At 38.5% G+C, this 18,758-nt stretch overlaps 2 protein-coding genes across 2 annotated transcripts in view; one reads left to right on the forward strand and one right to left on the reverse strand.

Annotated features, from left to right (window-relative positions):
• Positions 1–3,633, reverse strand: part of prodhb (proline dehydrogenase (oxidase) 1b) — a 39,004-nt gene extending 35,371 nt beyond the window's left edge. The window contains exon 1 of the mRNA XM_036598660.1: positions 3,456–3,633. The gene's annotated coding sequence lies outside the window, so the exon portion shown is untranslated. The remainder of the gene's footprint in view (positions 1–3,455) is intronic.
• A 1,512-nt stretch (positions 3,634–5,145) lies between these two features.
• The window catches only part of scarf2 (scavenger receptor class F, member 2), a 46,601-nt gene continuing 32,988 nt past the window's right edge, over positions 5,146–18,758 (forward strand). Inside the window, exon 1 of the mRNA XM_036598786.1 lies at positions 5,146–6,291. Within this exon, the coding sequence (XP_036454679.1) occupies positions 6,176–6,291 (116 nt within the window). The 5' untranslated portion in view covers positions 5,146–6,175. The remainder of the gene's footprint in view (positions 6,292–18,758) is intronic.

The raw sequence follows: 18,758 nt of genomic DNA on the forward strand, positions 1-18,758 counted from the left end.
AAACCCCACGTTTCTACAGTGGCAAAAAACACTCAAGGTGAAACGAAACTGCTTGCCATGGACGTCTGGTATGCAAGGCTACTTCAATTAGAGGAACTCAGTTTTTGAAAATTTCTGCATAATTAAATCTTGTTGTAAATGTAAACAAAGTCATTCAGAGTGGTTTAATAGTTAGTGTTCAAAATCACTTTATTTCGTCAAGTATGTTACACAAAGGTTCTATATAGAATGTATGGATCTATATAGAGCCATTCCCTTTACTAAAGATCTCTTCAAGGACCAGCTTTTTTAAGAGTGTACTGAACAGACCAGTACAAAGAAAATAAAAAGAGAATGAATAGAATGAAAAAAAAAATTAGAAAGAATAATGAAGAACCAACGTAAAAGAAGGTACAGATGTGTAAATATCTGTTCGTGTGCAGATATGAATATCTATACATATGCAGGTCTTAGGAGACACCCTAGGGAAGCTTATCTCTCCATTACTGTTCACAATGGTTGTGATAGGAACCAGACGTTACAAACACTTAATACCTCTAAAATCCACCTCACATACAGCTATGAAATGGTAACAAACTGTCTGAAACATCGTTTAACGATAGTTTTGAGAGAAGCTTTGGGTTTCAAATATATAAAACTCATGGCAGAGAGATACATGGAGGGTATTGTAAGGCAAAGAAGTATCCAAATAAAACATATTTTTTCCAGAGTTGCCACAAATTTACCATAAACAACATTTAATGTGTGTAGGTTCACTGGTCATTTTGGATTGTAAAGGAAGTGGCTATATTTGCATTGTAGACGTCACAGCCTCTGGTTCCATTCACCAGCACTGTAAAGATATTCATAGTCTATAAGTTTCTCTATTATGCACTTTTTCACATCAAACCACACTGCAAAAGCTTATTTACATTATAGTGATAAAATTATGCAGACATTACGAAAAAATGGGGAAATTCCCCTTTAAGATAAGAAGGTTTGTATGCATCACTGTGACTTAGATGCATTTTAGGGATGCACTATTTCTTATGGGAAGATAAATCAGCAGACAAATTTCCTAAAGGGACAGACCTTTGGCAGCTTGGATGCACTGCACCCCATCCCTAAACCCCCAATCAGGTAGTTTTCAGACGTCCCACTCAGGACTGGGGTCACAGTAGGCTAATTTGGGGTAGAGATTTGCTACCTGACTTAGTTTGACTGATATTTAAAAATTTCAATCAAGATTTAAATGTCATTCAGGGTGGTTTGATGTGAAATGTTTCATTGTAGAGAAACTTACAGACTCTGATTTCTTTACAGTGGTGATGATAGGAACCAGGGGTCATGATGTCTACAGCGCAAATATAGTCGTTTTATTTACCAACCACTAAACCCACGTGTGTCCTCTATATTTATTTATTATATATTTATTATTTTTTATACGTAATGGCAAAATAGCGGTAAATCCAAAAAGTTTTCTTTGGGGACTATTCTGATTCACAGAGCCTGTATATACATATGGGTTTGAAAATAATATGTTTTAGGCCAAAATCTTATCTCAAAACTAGATTAACACAATGTCTCAGCATCAGACAGCATATTTAAAACGAACAACTTTAATTACATAGCCCACTGTAGATGTTTTGTAGGTGCCTAGTAGGGCTGTGATGATAACCACATCACTGCGATGCCGCAGTCATGTGATGCCTATCGCAGCGTTCACCTTTCTGTCCCTTCAGCACCAGCTGCTCAATTTCACTCCCTCAGAATGGAGTCATTATTGTCTAAACTTGTGTTGGTGCTTTAATTAGCCAGATTCAAACATGTTCTGTGTTGAGCAGAGTTGTTACCATGTTACCATGAATTCCGTGCTGGTCTAAACTGGTCTACGCTGGTCTAATGCTGGGCTGCCAAAATGCAACGTTTCACTGTTGTCAGAAGAAAACCTGGTATCTCCATTTTTGATGTTTTTCAGTTTTTTGACACAATTTGAAAAGCTTGCTGGCCTTTACATTGTACATAAATTTCATGTTCAACAGATTAAAAGAAATGACCCAAAGTGACTTGGGAAAAATGTCTGGTTCCTTTGACCTACAATAAAAGTAAAGTAGGTTTTTACCTTCTACTGTAAAGTTACCATTTTGGAGAAATGAGATCCGACAACAGCGATGTGCTGGTTTTTCTGGTGACCAGCACATTATCTTCTAATGCTACCTGACCAGCATTCAAAATGCAACATATGCTAGTTTTGCTGGTGACTAGCCATGCTGGTCTATGCTGTTTTTTTGTTTGTTTTTTTTTTTCTGCAGGGGAGCCAAAAAAGCATCATTCATCACTTAAGACACCCCCTAACCCAGTAATACTGTATAATAATATTGGTTTGATTGTATTTAGGAATACAGCTCAACCTTAATGCTTAACTTGTCTTTAATTTGCATTCAACTAAATATCTGTTAAACACAACTCACAAATGTGAAGTTGAGATTGAAAGACTCTATTAATCCCTTAAACGGCCAGGGCCTACTGGCTGGACCACACTGCTATAAGCATAGCCCAGCCAGTTTGCATTGAAGTCCCTGTATTCACTGAATAATGAGATTTTAAGGGGTTAAATCTAAACCTTAACCTAAACCTAACCTTAATCTTAACTTCAACCTAAACCTACACCTACCTTTAAACCTAATCCACATCCTAATAACTGTGTATGACCAGAAAGTTTGTTAATAATGTACTGTTAATAATCTATAGGGGGCCATCAAAATAAGGTGTGACCATTTCATGTGATGGCTTTCTGTGAGGTAGCTGTTCAAAACTTCGGATGTTTGGTTCCTATCACCAGCAATGTGAACTATTCTTACTCTGTATGTTCCTCTAGAACAGAGCACATCCCATCAAACCACTCTGAAGTATTATTATTATTTTATTTATTTATTTATTTATTTATTTTACATCTTAAAGATTGAATTATGCATTTTTTTTTTCAAACTGGTGTAATTGCCCTTTAAAGTTAGCAAGTTAATAGAGATGTCAATGAACCACAGAGGGAAAGAAGACTGTATGTGGTCTGTCTTATAGGTACAGCATGCTGAGCTGCACTTAAATTCAAAGAGAAACATATGAAGCTCTTTATCTCATCTAAAGCAGAGCTGCTCTGGTGATTTGTGTATCCAGTCTCTATCCACATGAGCTTTCTAGGTTTCAGTTTGTACGTACATGAATAGTTCATTCTCCTCAAGTCAGCAGGATCTGTGTGGTAATACTACACTGAGCTCCATTCGCTGCAGCACGTGCTTATTTGGGACGCAGCAGGACCCGTCAGCTCTGTAAAGGGCAGCCACTTCCAATAGAGACAGAGATGTAAACTGATAGTGCGCTCATTATTGTTCAGTGGAGGAGCTGAATAATCAGTGATGAACACGAGATCAGCTCATAACCCAGCCTGCATTCAGTCACACTCTGCCTGATGAACGTACCTGTTTATTGTTATCGACCAGGACGTCATAGGAGCACAGCTTTAGAACCAGCAGGTTTCGGAGCAGCTCTAGAGTGGCTTTGCTCTTGTAGGCTTCTTTGGGCTGGTCAAAGTCAACAGAATATCTGGGGTCAGCAGCGGGTGGCGCGTGCTGGACGGGACGATGGATGAAGCGCGAGCCCTTGGGTCCTCCGAACGGGACACCGAGACCCAGTCGCGCGCAGGCAGTCAAGGTTCTGTGGTACGACATGAGCTTTAGAGGTCAGTACCGGCTCGGACGCGCATAAACACAACCGCGTGCTGGAGTTGGAGCGTTGGGTCTCTCTCTCTCTCTCTCTCTCTCTCTCTCTCTCTCTCTCTCTCTCTCTCTCTCTCTCTCTCAGTACAATAAGCGCTCAATGCATTGGTCTGAAAGGCCCGTGACGCCACTGTTTGGTGACGTAACGTCGCACGTGTAGTGATTTTGTGGCGCTAAAAGCTTTAGAAACCTTAAGAAAGCCTTAAATAAAGAGATAAAATAAAGGACATTGTTCATTATAGCCAGGAGGAGGGGCAGATAGAGAAGAAAAAAATCGCCTAGCTTTGTCAAAATTTTGACTATTAGCATCTCAAAATAAAGAGTTTTTTTTATTCTAAGAAAATTGACTTACTCTGTAAACAATAATGACTTTTTTTCTTAAAATTTTGACTTAGCATCTCAAAATAAGTTATTTTCTCAGAATACAAACTTACTCTGTAAAGGATAATGACTTATTTTCTCAAAATTTTGACTTAGCATCTCAAAATAAGTTATTTTCTCTGAATATTGACTTACTCCGTAAAAACTAATGACTTATTTTCTCAAATTTTTGACTTGGCACCTCGAAATAAGTTACTTTCTCAGATTATTGACTTACTCTGTAAAAGATGACATTTTCTCAAAATTTTGACTTAGCATCTCAAAATGACTTATTTTCTCCGAATTTTGACTGAATCTGTAAAAAATAATGACTTATTTTCTTCAAATTTTGACTTAGCATCTCGAAATAATGAGTTATTTTCTCAGAATATTGACTTACTCTGTAAAATATAATGACATTTTATTTTTCAAAATGTTGAATTAGCATCTCGAAATAAGTTATTTTCTCCGAATATTGACTTAATCTGTACTTTATCAAAATAATGACTCGCTTCTCACGACAACGATCATGATAATAATAATTATTTAGTTTCATGGCATTTAATACTCCAACTTATCTCACAATCGCGAGACAATAACTAATAAGTAGCTATTTTAGAACAGAAGTTAATATTCCAGGAAAATAAGTCGCTATTTCGAGGTATTAAGTCAACATTTCGTGAAAATAACTCATTATTTCAAGGTACTAAGTCAACATTTTGACATACAGTAACGAGCTTCCACACTGAAGGAGCTGAGGAGAGAGAAGGCTGCCTGCTGTGAACGCTGTCTATAACTTCGTCCTTCTTTCTGTCTTCCTTTCAGTGTTGTGTATGTTCCGAGAGGCAAACAGAGGAGGGCGCTGTTGAGTTACATTTGGCCTTTTCCTTTTTCTAATAGCGGTTCATGGGATGGAAATGAGCTGTTGCTGAATTCGGGAATTCGGCCCGTTTTTATTGCCTTAATAAACAGCAGTGGTACATGTGTGTAAGTGTGTGTGTATGAGTGCTTGGGTGGGGTGGGGGGTCACTTCAGCTCGTTGTGTCCCCAGGATGATGGGAAACAAGATCATTTTTAACGTCGTGGGGACAGCAGCCCCCCAACCCTCAACCCCCACCCCTTTTTTTTTACAGAAACTTTACTTTTACAATAACTTTCATTATAAAAACTCAAATAAGCCAAAGCTGTTGGTTCCTGTGGTTAAGATTAAGACTCAGATTATCTGTTCAGCATTTTGCTAGACATGGAAGTGCGTGCACGCGCGCGCGCGACTGCGTATGGAGAGGGCAGTGCTTAGCTGCGCTGGGAGAAGCACTGGGCAGAAGACACACCCACCTACTTTGGGAGAAAGACCTTCTACGTGTGGCTTCGGCCAAAAGTGAGAACAGTCTGAGGAAAGCTGAGCTCAGAGTGAGGACTGAGGGCCAGAACAGGCCGCGCTGATCCGGAATCCGCCTTCAGCAACCCTGAAAAATGCGCATATTAACGCGCATCGACCCCTTTAAGACTCGCAAACTGTGCGTTTAAACGTGGAGTGACCGCAGCATTTACTTCTCAAGTCTTCGTCCTGTGTGTGGTGACGCACTGAGTAAAGCTGTTGTGGATTTATTGACGGACCCAGGTGGCGGGAAGAAAGTTTTTATATTATTATTATTATTATTTTTCTTTTCTGGATGGTCAGAATGTATATTTTCTTCAGTGATGTTGCTGAATCCGCGAATGAGTGAGAAGAGATCTTTTGCTGGAGCGTAAAGCGTTTTGGTTCGCCTTCTGCGTGGATTGGGTCTCTGCTTCTCTCTCTCTCTCTCTCTCTCTCTCTCTCTCTCTCTCTCTCTCTCTCTCTCTCTCCTTCAGATGGCGTCGTAGCAGAAGAACCCCCCTCTCTCCACACATACACAAAGAAAAGTCATCCAAACAGCAGCCGGTCTGGATAAAACTCCTTCCAAACTTAACTCTTTTCCAGTCTAAGTGAAAGCAACTGGACACTGACCATCGCCCCTGAAGACGGACTTCCACTCGTTGCCTTTCGCTGAAAGGAATGCTGAGCGTAAGGGCCTGGAAGGATGCTGTCTCTGAAGGGCACTTTAGCAGCTGGGGCTTTGCTTTTGCTTCTACTCTTTTGTCCTGCATTTGGCCAAGAACTCAATCCAAAGGGCAGGAATGTGTGCAGAGTGCCAGGGTAAGTGGTCAATAGCCATTTAATTTCAATAATATGCATTTGTATCATGCATTTATGGGGTAAAAAGACCTGCTTTTCGTGCAGATCATAAAGTGACTGAGTTATTTTCATTTTCTCCCACTGTTGACTTTTATTGTGACTTTTCTTAATCAAATGGCTGTTATTTCCTCATATATTGACCACAACAGTCCAAGAAACGAGGAGACGTTTGTGCTAGTACAACCAGATGTTCACATCTGGAGCAGCGCTATCGCGAACGCTAGGGGGCGCCACTTAGAACTGTTGCCAGGACTGAAGTCGTGGCACAAAACCTGGTCACAGTCAGCTGAAAACAGCTTTAGGTCGTGCTGAAGTACACTGTTACTGTGAATGTGTTGTTGGTTCTATATAGCACCAAAAAGGTTCTCCTACAATAGCAGAACAGTTTTTGGTGCTGTATAGAGAACCAACAACGCATGCAGCAAGAGGGTAAGATGTAACAATAACAATAGAACAATGTAACAATAGAAGAACACTTTTTGGTGCCATATAGAACCAACAACACATATATAGCAAGCTTGTATGTTGAAACAATAGGAGAACCCTTTTTGGTGCTGTATAGAACCAACAACACATATATAGCAAGCGTGTATGTTAAAATAATAGCAGAACAGTTTTTGGTGCTGTATAGAACCAACAACACATACAGCAAGAATGTAAGTTGTAACAATAGAAGAACCCTTTTTGGTGCTATATAGAACCAACAACACATATATATAGCAACCATGTATGTTAAAATAATAGAAGAACCCTTTTTGGTGCTATATAGAACCAACAACACATACAGCTAGAGTGTAAGTTGTAACAGTAGAAGAACCCCTTTTGGTACTGTATAGAACCAATGACACACATATAGCAAGAGTGTATGTTGAAACAAAAGCAGAACCTTTTTTGGTGCTGTATAGAACCAACAACACATACAGCTAGAGTGTAAGTTGTAACAGTAGAAGAACCCCTTTTGGTACTGTATAGAACCAATGACACACATATAGCAAGAGTGTAAGTTATAAAAATAGCAGAACCCTTTTTGGTGCTGTATAGAACCAATAACACATATGCAGCAAAAGTGTAAGTTGTAACAATAGCAGAACCCTTTGGTGCTGTATAGAACCAACAACACATATAGAGCAACAGTATAAGTTGTAGCAATAGAAGAACCTTTTTGGTCCTATATAGAAACAACAACACGTACAGCAAGAGTGTATTTTGAGACAATAGCGGAACACTTTTTGGTGCTATATAGAACCAACAACACCTATATAAGCAAGAGTGTAAGTTATAACAAGAGCAGAACCCTTTTTGGTGCTGTATAGAACCAACAACACATATACAGCAAGAGTGTGAGTTGTAATAATAAACCTTTTTGGTGCTATACAGAATCATTTTCAAAAAAGGGTCCATGTAGAACACATTCTCCATCAATTTTAAGAACAATTTCACCATGTAGAACCGTTTAAACATGCAAATGGCTCTTTGAGTGTTCACTGTTGTTTTTACGAGGTTGAAATTTAGTTCAGAACGTACTGTTCTAGATAACTGTGTCTTAAAGACGGACCCAGCTGTCCTAGGGAAAATATAAAGACCAGTGGGCTTTGAAGCTGTAAATGACACCTCACAATTATATTTTATTGAGCAGGAAGTGAGTGTGTGAGCTTTGTTTTGTGAACTATTTGCCACTTATTGGCTAAAAGGTACTAAAATAGTCAGTCAGTGGTTCAAAATCAATGAAGTTGTTATGGTGACCTACATATTAAAGGCCTGTCTGCATCACTGACTGCACATGGATGTATAAGCACTGTCTGTGTGGTGTAATCATGCAGACTGAATAGTGGCCTTGCCACTGTGTTATGCCAAAGGACACTGGACATGTCCATCACACATTTCCTAAGTGCAGATGGATCTTTTGTATCCCATCCTGAATTTTGACAGCTTTCTTTGTTTGTTTTTTTGGTTTGTTTTTCTGAATTAAGTTGTTTTGTATTCATTCTGGTCTTACTTTACCCTTAAAATACATGCTTTGAATTGACATGATTCAAATGTATCATGTGCAGAGGTGGGTAGGAAGTATTTACATTTACTTAGGTACATGCACTTAAGTAAAATACTGATGTATTTTCAAATTGTAGTACTTCTCAAGTATATTAATGAGTAAGGAAATCTACTTTTTACTTAGTTACATTTAGTTACCGCTTCCTTTTTGTGCTTAACTTCAATCTCTTTTGTTGTTGATAACATATGTACTGCTTTCTGATTGGTCACATTTCTGACTTTGCAGCTTTAGCATTTTATTTTAGATCAAAATAATCCAAAAAAAGAGATAAAGCCATACGAATGTTAGTCACTATACTGATGGATGCTGGATGGAAGTTCCACTGCAGCTGAATATCGCAGCTGTCAGAACAAAACCTTGTATCTCCAAAATGGTAACTTTACAGTAGAAGGAAAAACATGCTTTACTTTTAATGTAAGTCAATGGAACCAGACCTTTTTCCAAGTCGTTTTGGGCCGTTTCTTTTGGTCCATTCATCATGAAATTTACATACAGTATAAAGAGCAACAGGCATTTCCAGATTATGTCAGAAAATGAAAAATGATACAATGTTTCCAACCACAGCCATCTGTTACTCAGTACTTAAGTAGTTTTTTGACCTCATACTTTTGTACTTTAACTTCAGTTGTTTCATTGAAGGTACTTTTACTTATAATTGTGTCAGTTTCAATACTTTTACTTGAGTATCGATATAGGCTACTCTACCCACCTCTGGTCATGTGACTTCACTTTTGCACAGTAAGTAAACTGAAAGCAATTCTGTTGACGTAACATTTTTTTTTTTTACATGCACAACCAATTAGCGCATTTGAATCGTGCACATTTAAAGCATTTATATTTTCTAGCGCAGCAGTAAGTCAGCATGTTTGGATGACTTATAAGTACAATCATTTGACAATGGATACTAGTCTTAAAGGGGCATTTTGGCCTAATACTAGTGTTAGTTGTTGTGTTATGAAATATTCTCCATCCATCATTCCTTTCCTTTTAGTGTTTTTTGTCCATCAATGTTCTTTCACTACAATACCCAGCATGCATTGCACAAATACATCACACAACTATTGGGATTCCCCCTGGGATAAAGCCATCCTGACTGCTAGCATAGGCACTGACATAAAAGCTAATAAATACTGATGTGTTATGTGGCCTCCAAGTAGTAACTTTGGCTACCTTACTTTTAGCCATCTATTGGAGAAAACATTAATAAATAAAAAAACAAAACATGTATCCATCCCAAAAGCCTTTGTTTTCAGAACCACCTTCAGTACGCATCATCAGAAGGGGGTTTTCCTACTCTTTAAACTTGCAAATTTCGCTCTAGAGACTATTGTGGAACCACTGTTGATGGTGAGTATGTTTACAACATAGCATGTAGCAATGTTTACATTTTTCATTTTGGCTGGAGTGCCCCTTTCAGACTGACATTGATGTTACACTCACATGCACAAATGGTCAAGGGCTCGCCGTTGGGACGATGCCAGACTGAATGTTTGGAACAGAACCATGCGAAAGTTTGTAAAATCCAAAACGGCTGTAGCTGTTAAAATCAATATGGAATCCCAAAACCTACAGGTTGTACCTCCACATGTTGGGGGGTACAAAACCCACTGTAAATGTACTTTTGATATAAGCACCATGAGCTGCATCGACATCTGCTGATGTCTGTCAGCTCTGGGGTTTTCTCCAGAGAAAGTGGAGGTCAGAGGGAGGTTAGCATACAAAAACAAAGCTGTAATAAAATCCTTTACAGTGAAAGAATTACTCAGAGAGACTGAATAAGAGTTGTATTTCACTGTGTCCTGTGATGTTGAGGTAGGTCATATGGAACAGTGTCTGTTGGCTGTAATACAACTTTCAGTTGTGCTTTGATTAATTTACATTTACATTTATGGCATTCGGCAGACGCTCTTATCCAGAGCGACTTACAATTTGATTTCATTTTACACAGGTAGGTGAAGGTGGTGTTAGGAGTCTTGCCCAAGGACTCTTATTGGTATAGTGTAGGGTACTTGCCCAGGTGGGGATTAAACCCAAGTCTACGGCATAGAAGGCAGAGGTGTTACTTCATTAGATTCATTAGCTTCATTAGATTCATTAGATGTTAACACTTAGAAACTGAAAGTTACTTTCTTTTTGCTATACTATTTAAATGTAAACAATTTAAAGGTAATTATTAAGTTATGCAATGAATTGCATTTGCATTTGATTTACATTCTGTATCAAGTCTTCACTTCTGAGTTTTTCCCATTTGTTTCAATGTCAACAAAAACAAAACAAAAATGTAAAGAATGTTTTGTGCTGCAAGTGGATGAATTTGACTCAGTGTTTTCTGTCGCTGTAGCCGCTGTCAAAAACATGGCAAAAATCTTGATACTTTAAGACATTTTCATGTTACACGCTTACAGCACGTTTACATGCCCTTAATATTCCAAAAACTGCAGAAAATCAGATTTTGTCAGTTTTCCGATCAAGGCGTTTACATGCACTCGGGTAATCAGATGATGGGGAAACTCCAGGTCTACATGAGTCAGTAACCAGATTTCTACTTTGCAACCAGCCAATAAAGACGTGACGTAAACATAATGTAAAACTCAAACTTCATGCCACAGCTTTTTTTTTAAAAAAAACATTGAGCCACTTTACCTGAAAATATGAACATACATCATCTAGAAGATGAAGAATATTTAAATCCTTCATTTCATCAAGCATGTGTTTTTGGTTTTAGTGTCGCTCTGAAAGTGTTTTGCTGCGTCTCGTGGCAACATCGGTTGCTAATTTCCAGTAGCGCCGTCTGTTTTCGCACATGTGCAGACTGAGAAATCTGAAAGAAATCAGAGTAAGAGTTCACATGAACTGAGAAATCTGATTACTGAGCTGAAATCCAGCTCTCTTTATCGAATTTCTTTATCAGATTTCTAGACCTTACTCCGATCTAAGAAATTGGAGTGTGCTGTTTGCGTGACCATTTGAATAATGGGATAACTGCAGAAATCGGATTATGATCAGATTATTGAGTGCATGTAAACACAATATGCAGTTTTTCTGAGGTTGGATAAGTTGGAACAGATGAAAAAGTATTTAATAAATAATGTCAGAAACTGTGACTATTCAGCTGTTCACACACTGCACTGCACTAAATACTATTCAACAGGACGAATTATCCTCTCTTTATAATGAAACGTGCAGTGGGTTATTGTTCTTTGAGCACTGACAATATTCGCAATATGATCAGAAAAAACATATTGCAGCACAATTTGTGTGTTGAATTACAATTTAATTTATATATTTTAATTTAAATCCTTCAGTGAAATCAGTGCAAATTTTCGAGATACTGAAAGAACTGTGAGATGTTTTTTCCATATTTCTGAAGATACGTCATCAGGCAGGGTTGCAGGAATGTTGCATGTGTTAAGTTGGGTTGCTGAAATTTTAAGCAGCATGTATGTGACATCATTCAAAATTAAATGCCAGGTTTTTTAATTTTTTGGATCATTTACATGAAACAGAGTCACAATGTGCTAGAAAGAAGGGAGAGACGACAACATACACATAAACATGAGCTCACTCTGCTCTCTTGCTAGGGGATAATTTATGCAAATTAGCTGAGCAGGGACCAATCAGATTGTTGATACGTGACATGTTGATTGTCTCACGCTTGTAGTCAGCACAATGCATTGTTGTAGATGCAACAGTCAAACAGACACCAAGCGGGAGATATAATGATGTATTCAAAACAGTGGGCGTCATCATGGTAGATTATTTTTTTAAGTTCAAAACACAATATTAGGCCTTTTCTGGGAGAATTAGCCTAAAACAGTGCACAGATTTTAACTCTAGACCAAGCTTGTGTTTTAGCAACGCGACCCCGAAGCGGCCAGTAGTTGGCGAGGGAAGTGACTCAATTCACTGTAACAAAAACGCGGCAATAACTTAAAGAATAACTACAGCAGATTTTGAAAATATATAAATAAAACCTAAAAGTACAAAACTCATCCTCCAAGAACACATTATTTACCGTTAATGTGTAAAATAACTGGTATTACTGGTATTACTGGTATAATGGTATTTACTATTATTTTCTTTTAAAGTGTAAGATTGTTGTTCACCATGATGTTCACCATATTATTCACCAAGTTTTGACTGAGTTCTCTTTGAAAACTCTTTCAAAACACTTGAAGTTTTTAGAATGATCTGCTTGGAGGGTGGAGGATGGTGGATCCATCCATGAGCTTAACATGACAAAATATTTTTCTGCACACTGTATGCAATTACACATTTTTGCCAGAGAGGTCTCCAAATCCCTAAATCTTACATAGTTCACCTTTTTTTTATTTTATTTTTATTTTATTATTATTTTTTTAATATAATTTTATTTTAGTTGTTGCAGTGACATAATCCTGAAACCTAGGGCTGGTGCAGCCCCCACAGCACCCCCACTTCCTGCAAGAGACTAGCATCAGATGAACAAAGATAGTGAAACGCTCTGTTCTGCTATCATAGTCGAGTTATTGCTTAATGACTTGTGTTTCCACATTTATGACATCAGCATAGATTCATTTCCGGTCACCATAGCCATCTCTACAGCCATCAGTGCTTAACCCCTTAAATGGCCACGACCCAGTGGTGGGCCCAACGTTTTATTACACACTCTGTAACCTAAGAATGCAACCAGTTTGCTTGAAAGTCTAGTTACTGAATAATAAGCCTTACTATGTAAGAAGTCTGGGACTTTAAGTGGGTAAAGTCCCTAAAACTGAATTACACCATGCTTTAGTAATCAGATGCAACAACTGTGACTTCTACAGATTAAAGCCTATTCACAAAGACATGTGGGTGAATGAGTGCAGTAGTTCAGTATATGCTCCTGATAAAAGAGGCCATTTTTAGGGGAATTCTGACCCAAACGTTTGTTGTTGAAAAAGCTAGACTGTTGTTTTGAAGTTTATTTGCTTTGGGCGGATAATAGATTCCTCACTCCAGATGGATATCGGTGTACATGAATCAGAACACAGTCCCCCCCAAAAATATTCTGGTGGGAAAAAAAAGAACGGCACTGGCAGGAAGTTGGCCCTCGTTTTGCAGGATTACTCAGAATTTCCACTTGGTTCTCGATTGTTGCTGAATCAAGTTGCACCCTGGTTGATGACTGATGTCCAATTTCCATTCGCTTCAGCTTTCATCCTTCTAAATGCATCAGATGAATGCGGTTTTGTATACTCTCTCTCTCTCTCTCTCTCTCTCTCTGTCTCTCTCTCTCTCTCTCTATGTGGCATGTGTAGTTTGACGCAGAGCAGAGATGTCAAGGTTGTGGTGGGACACACATACACATACATATACACCCCCTCATACACACAGAGGCTAAACAAACTTTGACTAAAGGCAGAGCAGAGCTCGACGCTCTGCAGGAAGCAAAAGTGTGGATAGGGCCTCTTAGGGGTCACATGTGGTGGAGGATGAGGAGCAGCATCTGTGTCCTATCCACCCAGCGCAGCAGATGAAGGGGACGACGTAGGCCAATGAGATCCAAGCGTGGATCCAGTAGGAGCAGTAAGCTAGTACTTAACCTCCTGTGGCGTAAACCAGCAGAGCACAGAAAATGAAAGAGGAGGACTTATTAAGAGCTTTAGGGTGGAACTGAGTGACGGTAACAGTTAACTACAAACACAGATGAAAGACACTGTGTGTCCCAATACTTTTGCTTTTCTTTTCTGTTGCTGGAGTGAATGAAAGAAAACTGAAATTGTTTTTCCCATTTTCCCACCAACAAACAGCAACTATCATAAGGTTAGGCAAGCTTTAAAGAACGTTAGCGAACGTCCCCAGAGTTTAGAATCACTATGTCGTGTTGAGTTTCCAGTTTAAACTGCGATACTACCAAGCTGTGCTGTGTCATTGTAGCTAAGCTAAACCAGACAGGCTGGAAACAACGATGACATGGAATTTGCCACCATGCTAATGTTAGCTTGATGATATGACACAAAAACTAGACTTAACCCCATCTTATAAATATCAACACTCTAAATTATGCATTGTTGAATATAATTTTTGCCAGCGTTCTCTAAAGCTTGTCCAATCTAGCAACAGTCCCTGAGAAGGAACACATTTAGGGGCGGAGCATGGATAGGTGAATAGTATAAGTAGCTGTGATTAGGGCTAGGCAATATGGCAATATTTTATTGCCATTGTGATAAATTATGAAATAGATGACAAAATAATATTTTTTCTATTGTAAATCCAGTTATGAAATAACTGCATTTGGGGGACCATGCCTAAAACCCCTCCTCCTTCCAATCTAGCGCCCTGTAAATTCCCATCTCTAGCTTCCGTTTCCTATGTTGAAGTTTTTGCCCTCATCACCTCATCTCCTCCATGTTCCTCAGTTCTATCTGTTAGTTCTACCGCCGTGCAAAAAAGCGAGGTCCAGCCTTCTCGCTCCAAGGAGAAGCCACCCACAACTCCAGCCCAAGTTCTCTGAGTTCTGTCCCTTTCCATACTCCATATTGCTTTAGTCTATAATCACCTGCACTCAGCCTGAAATTGTTTTATTTGATTTTAGTTAACTTTTAATGTGCTTTAGTAATTGTTTTTCATTTATTATTCTTTTCATTTATTTTACTATCAACTTTTACTTTTTAGTTACTGCTGAGTTTTTTTTTATTATTTTATCCCTATTTAATCCTATTTATTAAGTTATTTTATTTTTGCAATTTTAACCTTTTACTCTGATTTGATTGCTTTTTTACTATCAAAGGTACTATTACGTTATTATTTTTTTTCTTAGCATTTGATAAGTTACAATCCAATTTTTTCAATCCCTAATTCTGTATTGGCTCGGCTATGCTGTAAATGAGGGCCACCTTCAAAGGTTGATAGATTGATGTAAAAATGTAATATTTCTACATAATGCCGCTGCAGGTGGATTAAATCACAATTTATACAATTTATGATGTTTATCATCAGCAGTAACATGTACATGAACAATATTGGATTTCAGCCCAGAATTCCCATATTGGTGCATCCCTAGTTACCTTATATCATTCATTTATTTTTAACAATTTGCTAAATTTTGTTTGTTTAGTTTGTTATCTAGCTTATTTTTACAAATTAGTCCCAGGACTAATAAGAGATGGCATGATACCCATATCTTTTCTCCAATACCAGTACTGAAACCTCGAGTGTCAGGCTGATACTGATCTGATATTTCTTCTTTAAAAACTACTAAGCTTTAAAAGTAGATATTTTGAACTGTTGAAATTTTTTTTATGTACAAAGGAGAGATTCAGTATATTAGGGTGCAGAAATTATTCCTTTAATAATAAGCGCTTTCAAAACGAACTGTTTATTCGCCAGACCATGCAATTCATTTCTGGATGTGAAGCAGCCCGTTCTGAATTAATTGTTTTTGAATTGTTACAAAAACCAACACATTTACATACATCCACGTCTTCAGCCTACAGCGGGTTTAGCCATGCTCATTCACAGTGAAGTTATAAGGAGTATTTCAGCCCAGACTACTGTTTTAAATGAGGCACAATACAGAGCAGCCTATCAGAACAGCAATAATTTACATGAGACAGTTTAAAAAGATCGTAAAATTAGTCTGTTTAATTCTAAAGGACAAAGAATATATATATATATATATATATATATATATATATATATATATATATATATATATATACATATATATATATATATATATATATATATATATATATATATATACATATATCTGTACACCCCCACATTTGAAATGAAGCAGTCAAGATGTGATTGAAGTGTAGACTTTTAGTTTTAATTCCAGGGGTTTAGCATATTAGAATTATAGCCAATTTTATCTAGTATCCCCATTTTCACAGGCTCAAACGTAATTAGAAAACTAAAATAATTATAAATACAGAGATTTTTAAAACGTAGATGCAAATCCTTTGGAGTTAGTGACTGCCTGAAGTCTGGAACCCATAGACGTCCCCAAATGCTGAGTTTCCTCTCTTGAGATGCTTTGCCTGGCCTTTACTGAAGCCACATTCAGCTGCTGCTTGTTTGTGGATCTTTCTCAGTTTTGTCATCAGTAAGTGAAAAGCATGCTCAGTTGGGTTGAGTTCATGAAACTGACTCAGCCATTTGAGAACATTCCATTTCTTTTCCTGGAGAAGCTCTTGGGTTGCTTTGGTGGTGTGTTTGGGGTCATTATCCATGTGTGCAATCAGTTTTGCAGCATTTGACTGAATCTGAGCAGAAAGTATAGCTCTATACATTTCAGAATTCATCCTGCTGCTTCTATCAGCAGTCACATCATCAATAAACACCAGTGACCTATTTCAGTTGGCAGCCATACATGCCCATGCTGTAACACTACCTCCACCATGTATGACAGATGTGGTATGCTTCAGATCATGAGTCCTTCCTTTCCTTCTCCAAACTCTTCTCTTCCCATTATTCTAGTATGAGATAATCTTGGTTTCATCTGTCCTAGGAATCATGTTACAGAGCTGGACAGGCTTTTTTAGACGTTTTCTAGCAAAGTCTAATCTGGCTTTTCTGTTTTTGAGTGTTACCTCTGTATTTACATTCATGAAGGCATCTCTTGATTGTAGACTTTGACGTCGACCTCCTCTAGAATGTCCTTGACTTGACTGAATGTTGTGAAGGGGTTTCTCTTCACTACAGAAAGAATTCTATGATCATCCATGTCCATGGTCTTCCAGGCCTTTTGGTGTTGCTGAGTTCACCAGTGCATTCCTTCTTTTTAAGAATGTACCAAATTGTTAATGTGGCCACTCAAAGTTTCGGTCATCTCTCTGAGAGGTTTTACACCTCCTTGGACTGTATGTTGAGAGTTCCTATCAACAGCTACCACATGCATGTACAACACTTGGAATCAACTCTAGACTGCTTATTAGACAACTGTCTAATCAAATTTGAGCCTGTGAAAATGGAGAGACTAGGTAAAAAGTGGCTGTAATTCCTAAATGACTAATGAGATTTTTTGTTAAACCCCTTGAATTAAAGCTAAAAGTCTTCTTCAAGCACATTTGATTGCTTAATTTCAATTTGTGATGGTGTTTAGAGGTAAAAGTACAAAAATTGCAGCACTGTCCAAATACTTATGGACCTGACTGTAACTGAGAATTAGCAGTCACAATCCAAGCAGATGACTAGACAAGGGTAAACTAACTTCAACTTAGACATAAAAGAAAATTAAATAACTTTAAGCCCTTCACTTAGGGCACACGTGTCAGGCTCGAGTCCTGGTGGGCCAAAACACAGCAAACTTCAGTACACTGCATCATTATACACATCCGATTCAGCTCATCAGCTAATTAGCAAGGCCTTCCTGAACGGAATTCAGAGTGTTAGATGAGGGTAAACGCTAATCTCTGAAGCACATTGGTCTGGAATTTCCCCAGTTTGACATGCCTGACTTAGGGTGAGCATCTAAAAGTCATGCTCAAACACTCTACTACAGAAAGAAACACACAGCTAACAACATCACATCACGCAATGAGGTATTTCAGAGTACATGTTACAGGACTGGATTGGATTCACTCTCTTTTCCCTGTGATATCCAGTCCAGAATTTTCTGCTGAGATCAGCCCAATGTCGAAACCTGTTATGGGATCAGTGCCATCTTGAATACTAATAATTTTCACATGCTGTTTTGCTGGTGCATTTTTTTCCATTTCCAGCTCCGATAAACAAATATGATGTTTCATTTTGACCATATCAGCCTCTCGTAGCCGTGGTAGATAGCCCAACCACATAAATACAAGATAAATTATGAAACAAGAAAGGCTGAATGATTCCGTGTGAGTGTTCCTCATGAAATCGCTGTCCTCACCCAGTCTGCTGCTTTGTCTGGCTTCTATCTTCCACCACCCTCTCTTAGCTTTTTTCGTTTGACCCAGTCTGTTCAGAATCGAGGTTTGGGACGGCAAATGGTGGAAGTAATCGCATCAGGATGTGGCCTTCTTCTGAACCGCTCTTTCACTGTGGCTCCATGTCGCATGATCTCCCAAGGCCGTCACTTCAAACGGCGTGTTTAGCTTGCATGTCAGCTGCTTAACCGAAAGAGAGCGCTGAGCGGAACAGGCGTTTACTGTGTGTGCATATGTGCTTCTCTATGAGCATCTGTGTTTATGTGTGTGATTGTATGTGGGTGTTATTCGAAGCATCTGCCGTCGTGTTTGAGAGACGCTACAGATGGTGCCCAGACATCTCGAATATTCCGTGCGAACCACATGAATGATGAGACCTACACTAAGATCACTCAGGGACAAAAAGAATTTAGGTCAGAGGCACAGCAGCGTCTGCTGATGCTAGCGTTGAGCTGTGTTCGCTTGTGAGCAGCACTGAGGGCAAATCTCTCGGTGTACCG

The sequence above is a fragment of the Colossoma macropomum genome, unplaced genomic scaffold (genome assembly GCF_904425465.1).
Source record: "Colossoma macropomum unplaced genomic scaffold, Colossoma_macropomum, whole genome shotgun sequence".
Classification (NCBI taxonomy): Eukaryota; Metazoa; Chordata; class Actinopteri; order Characiformes; family Serrasalmidae; genus Colossoma; species Colossoma macropomum.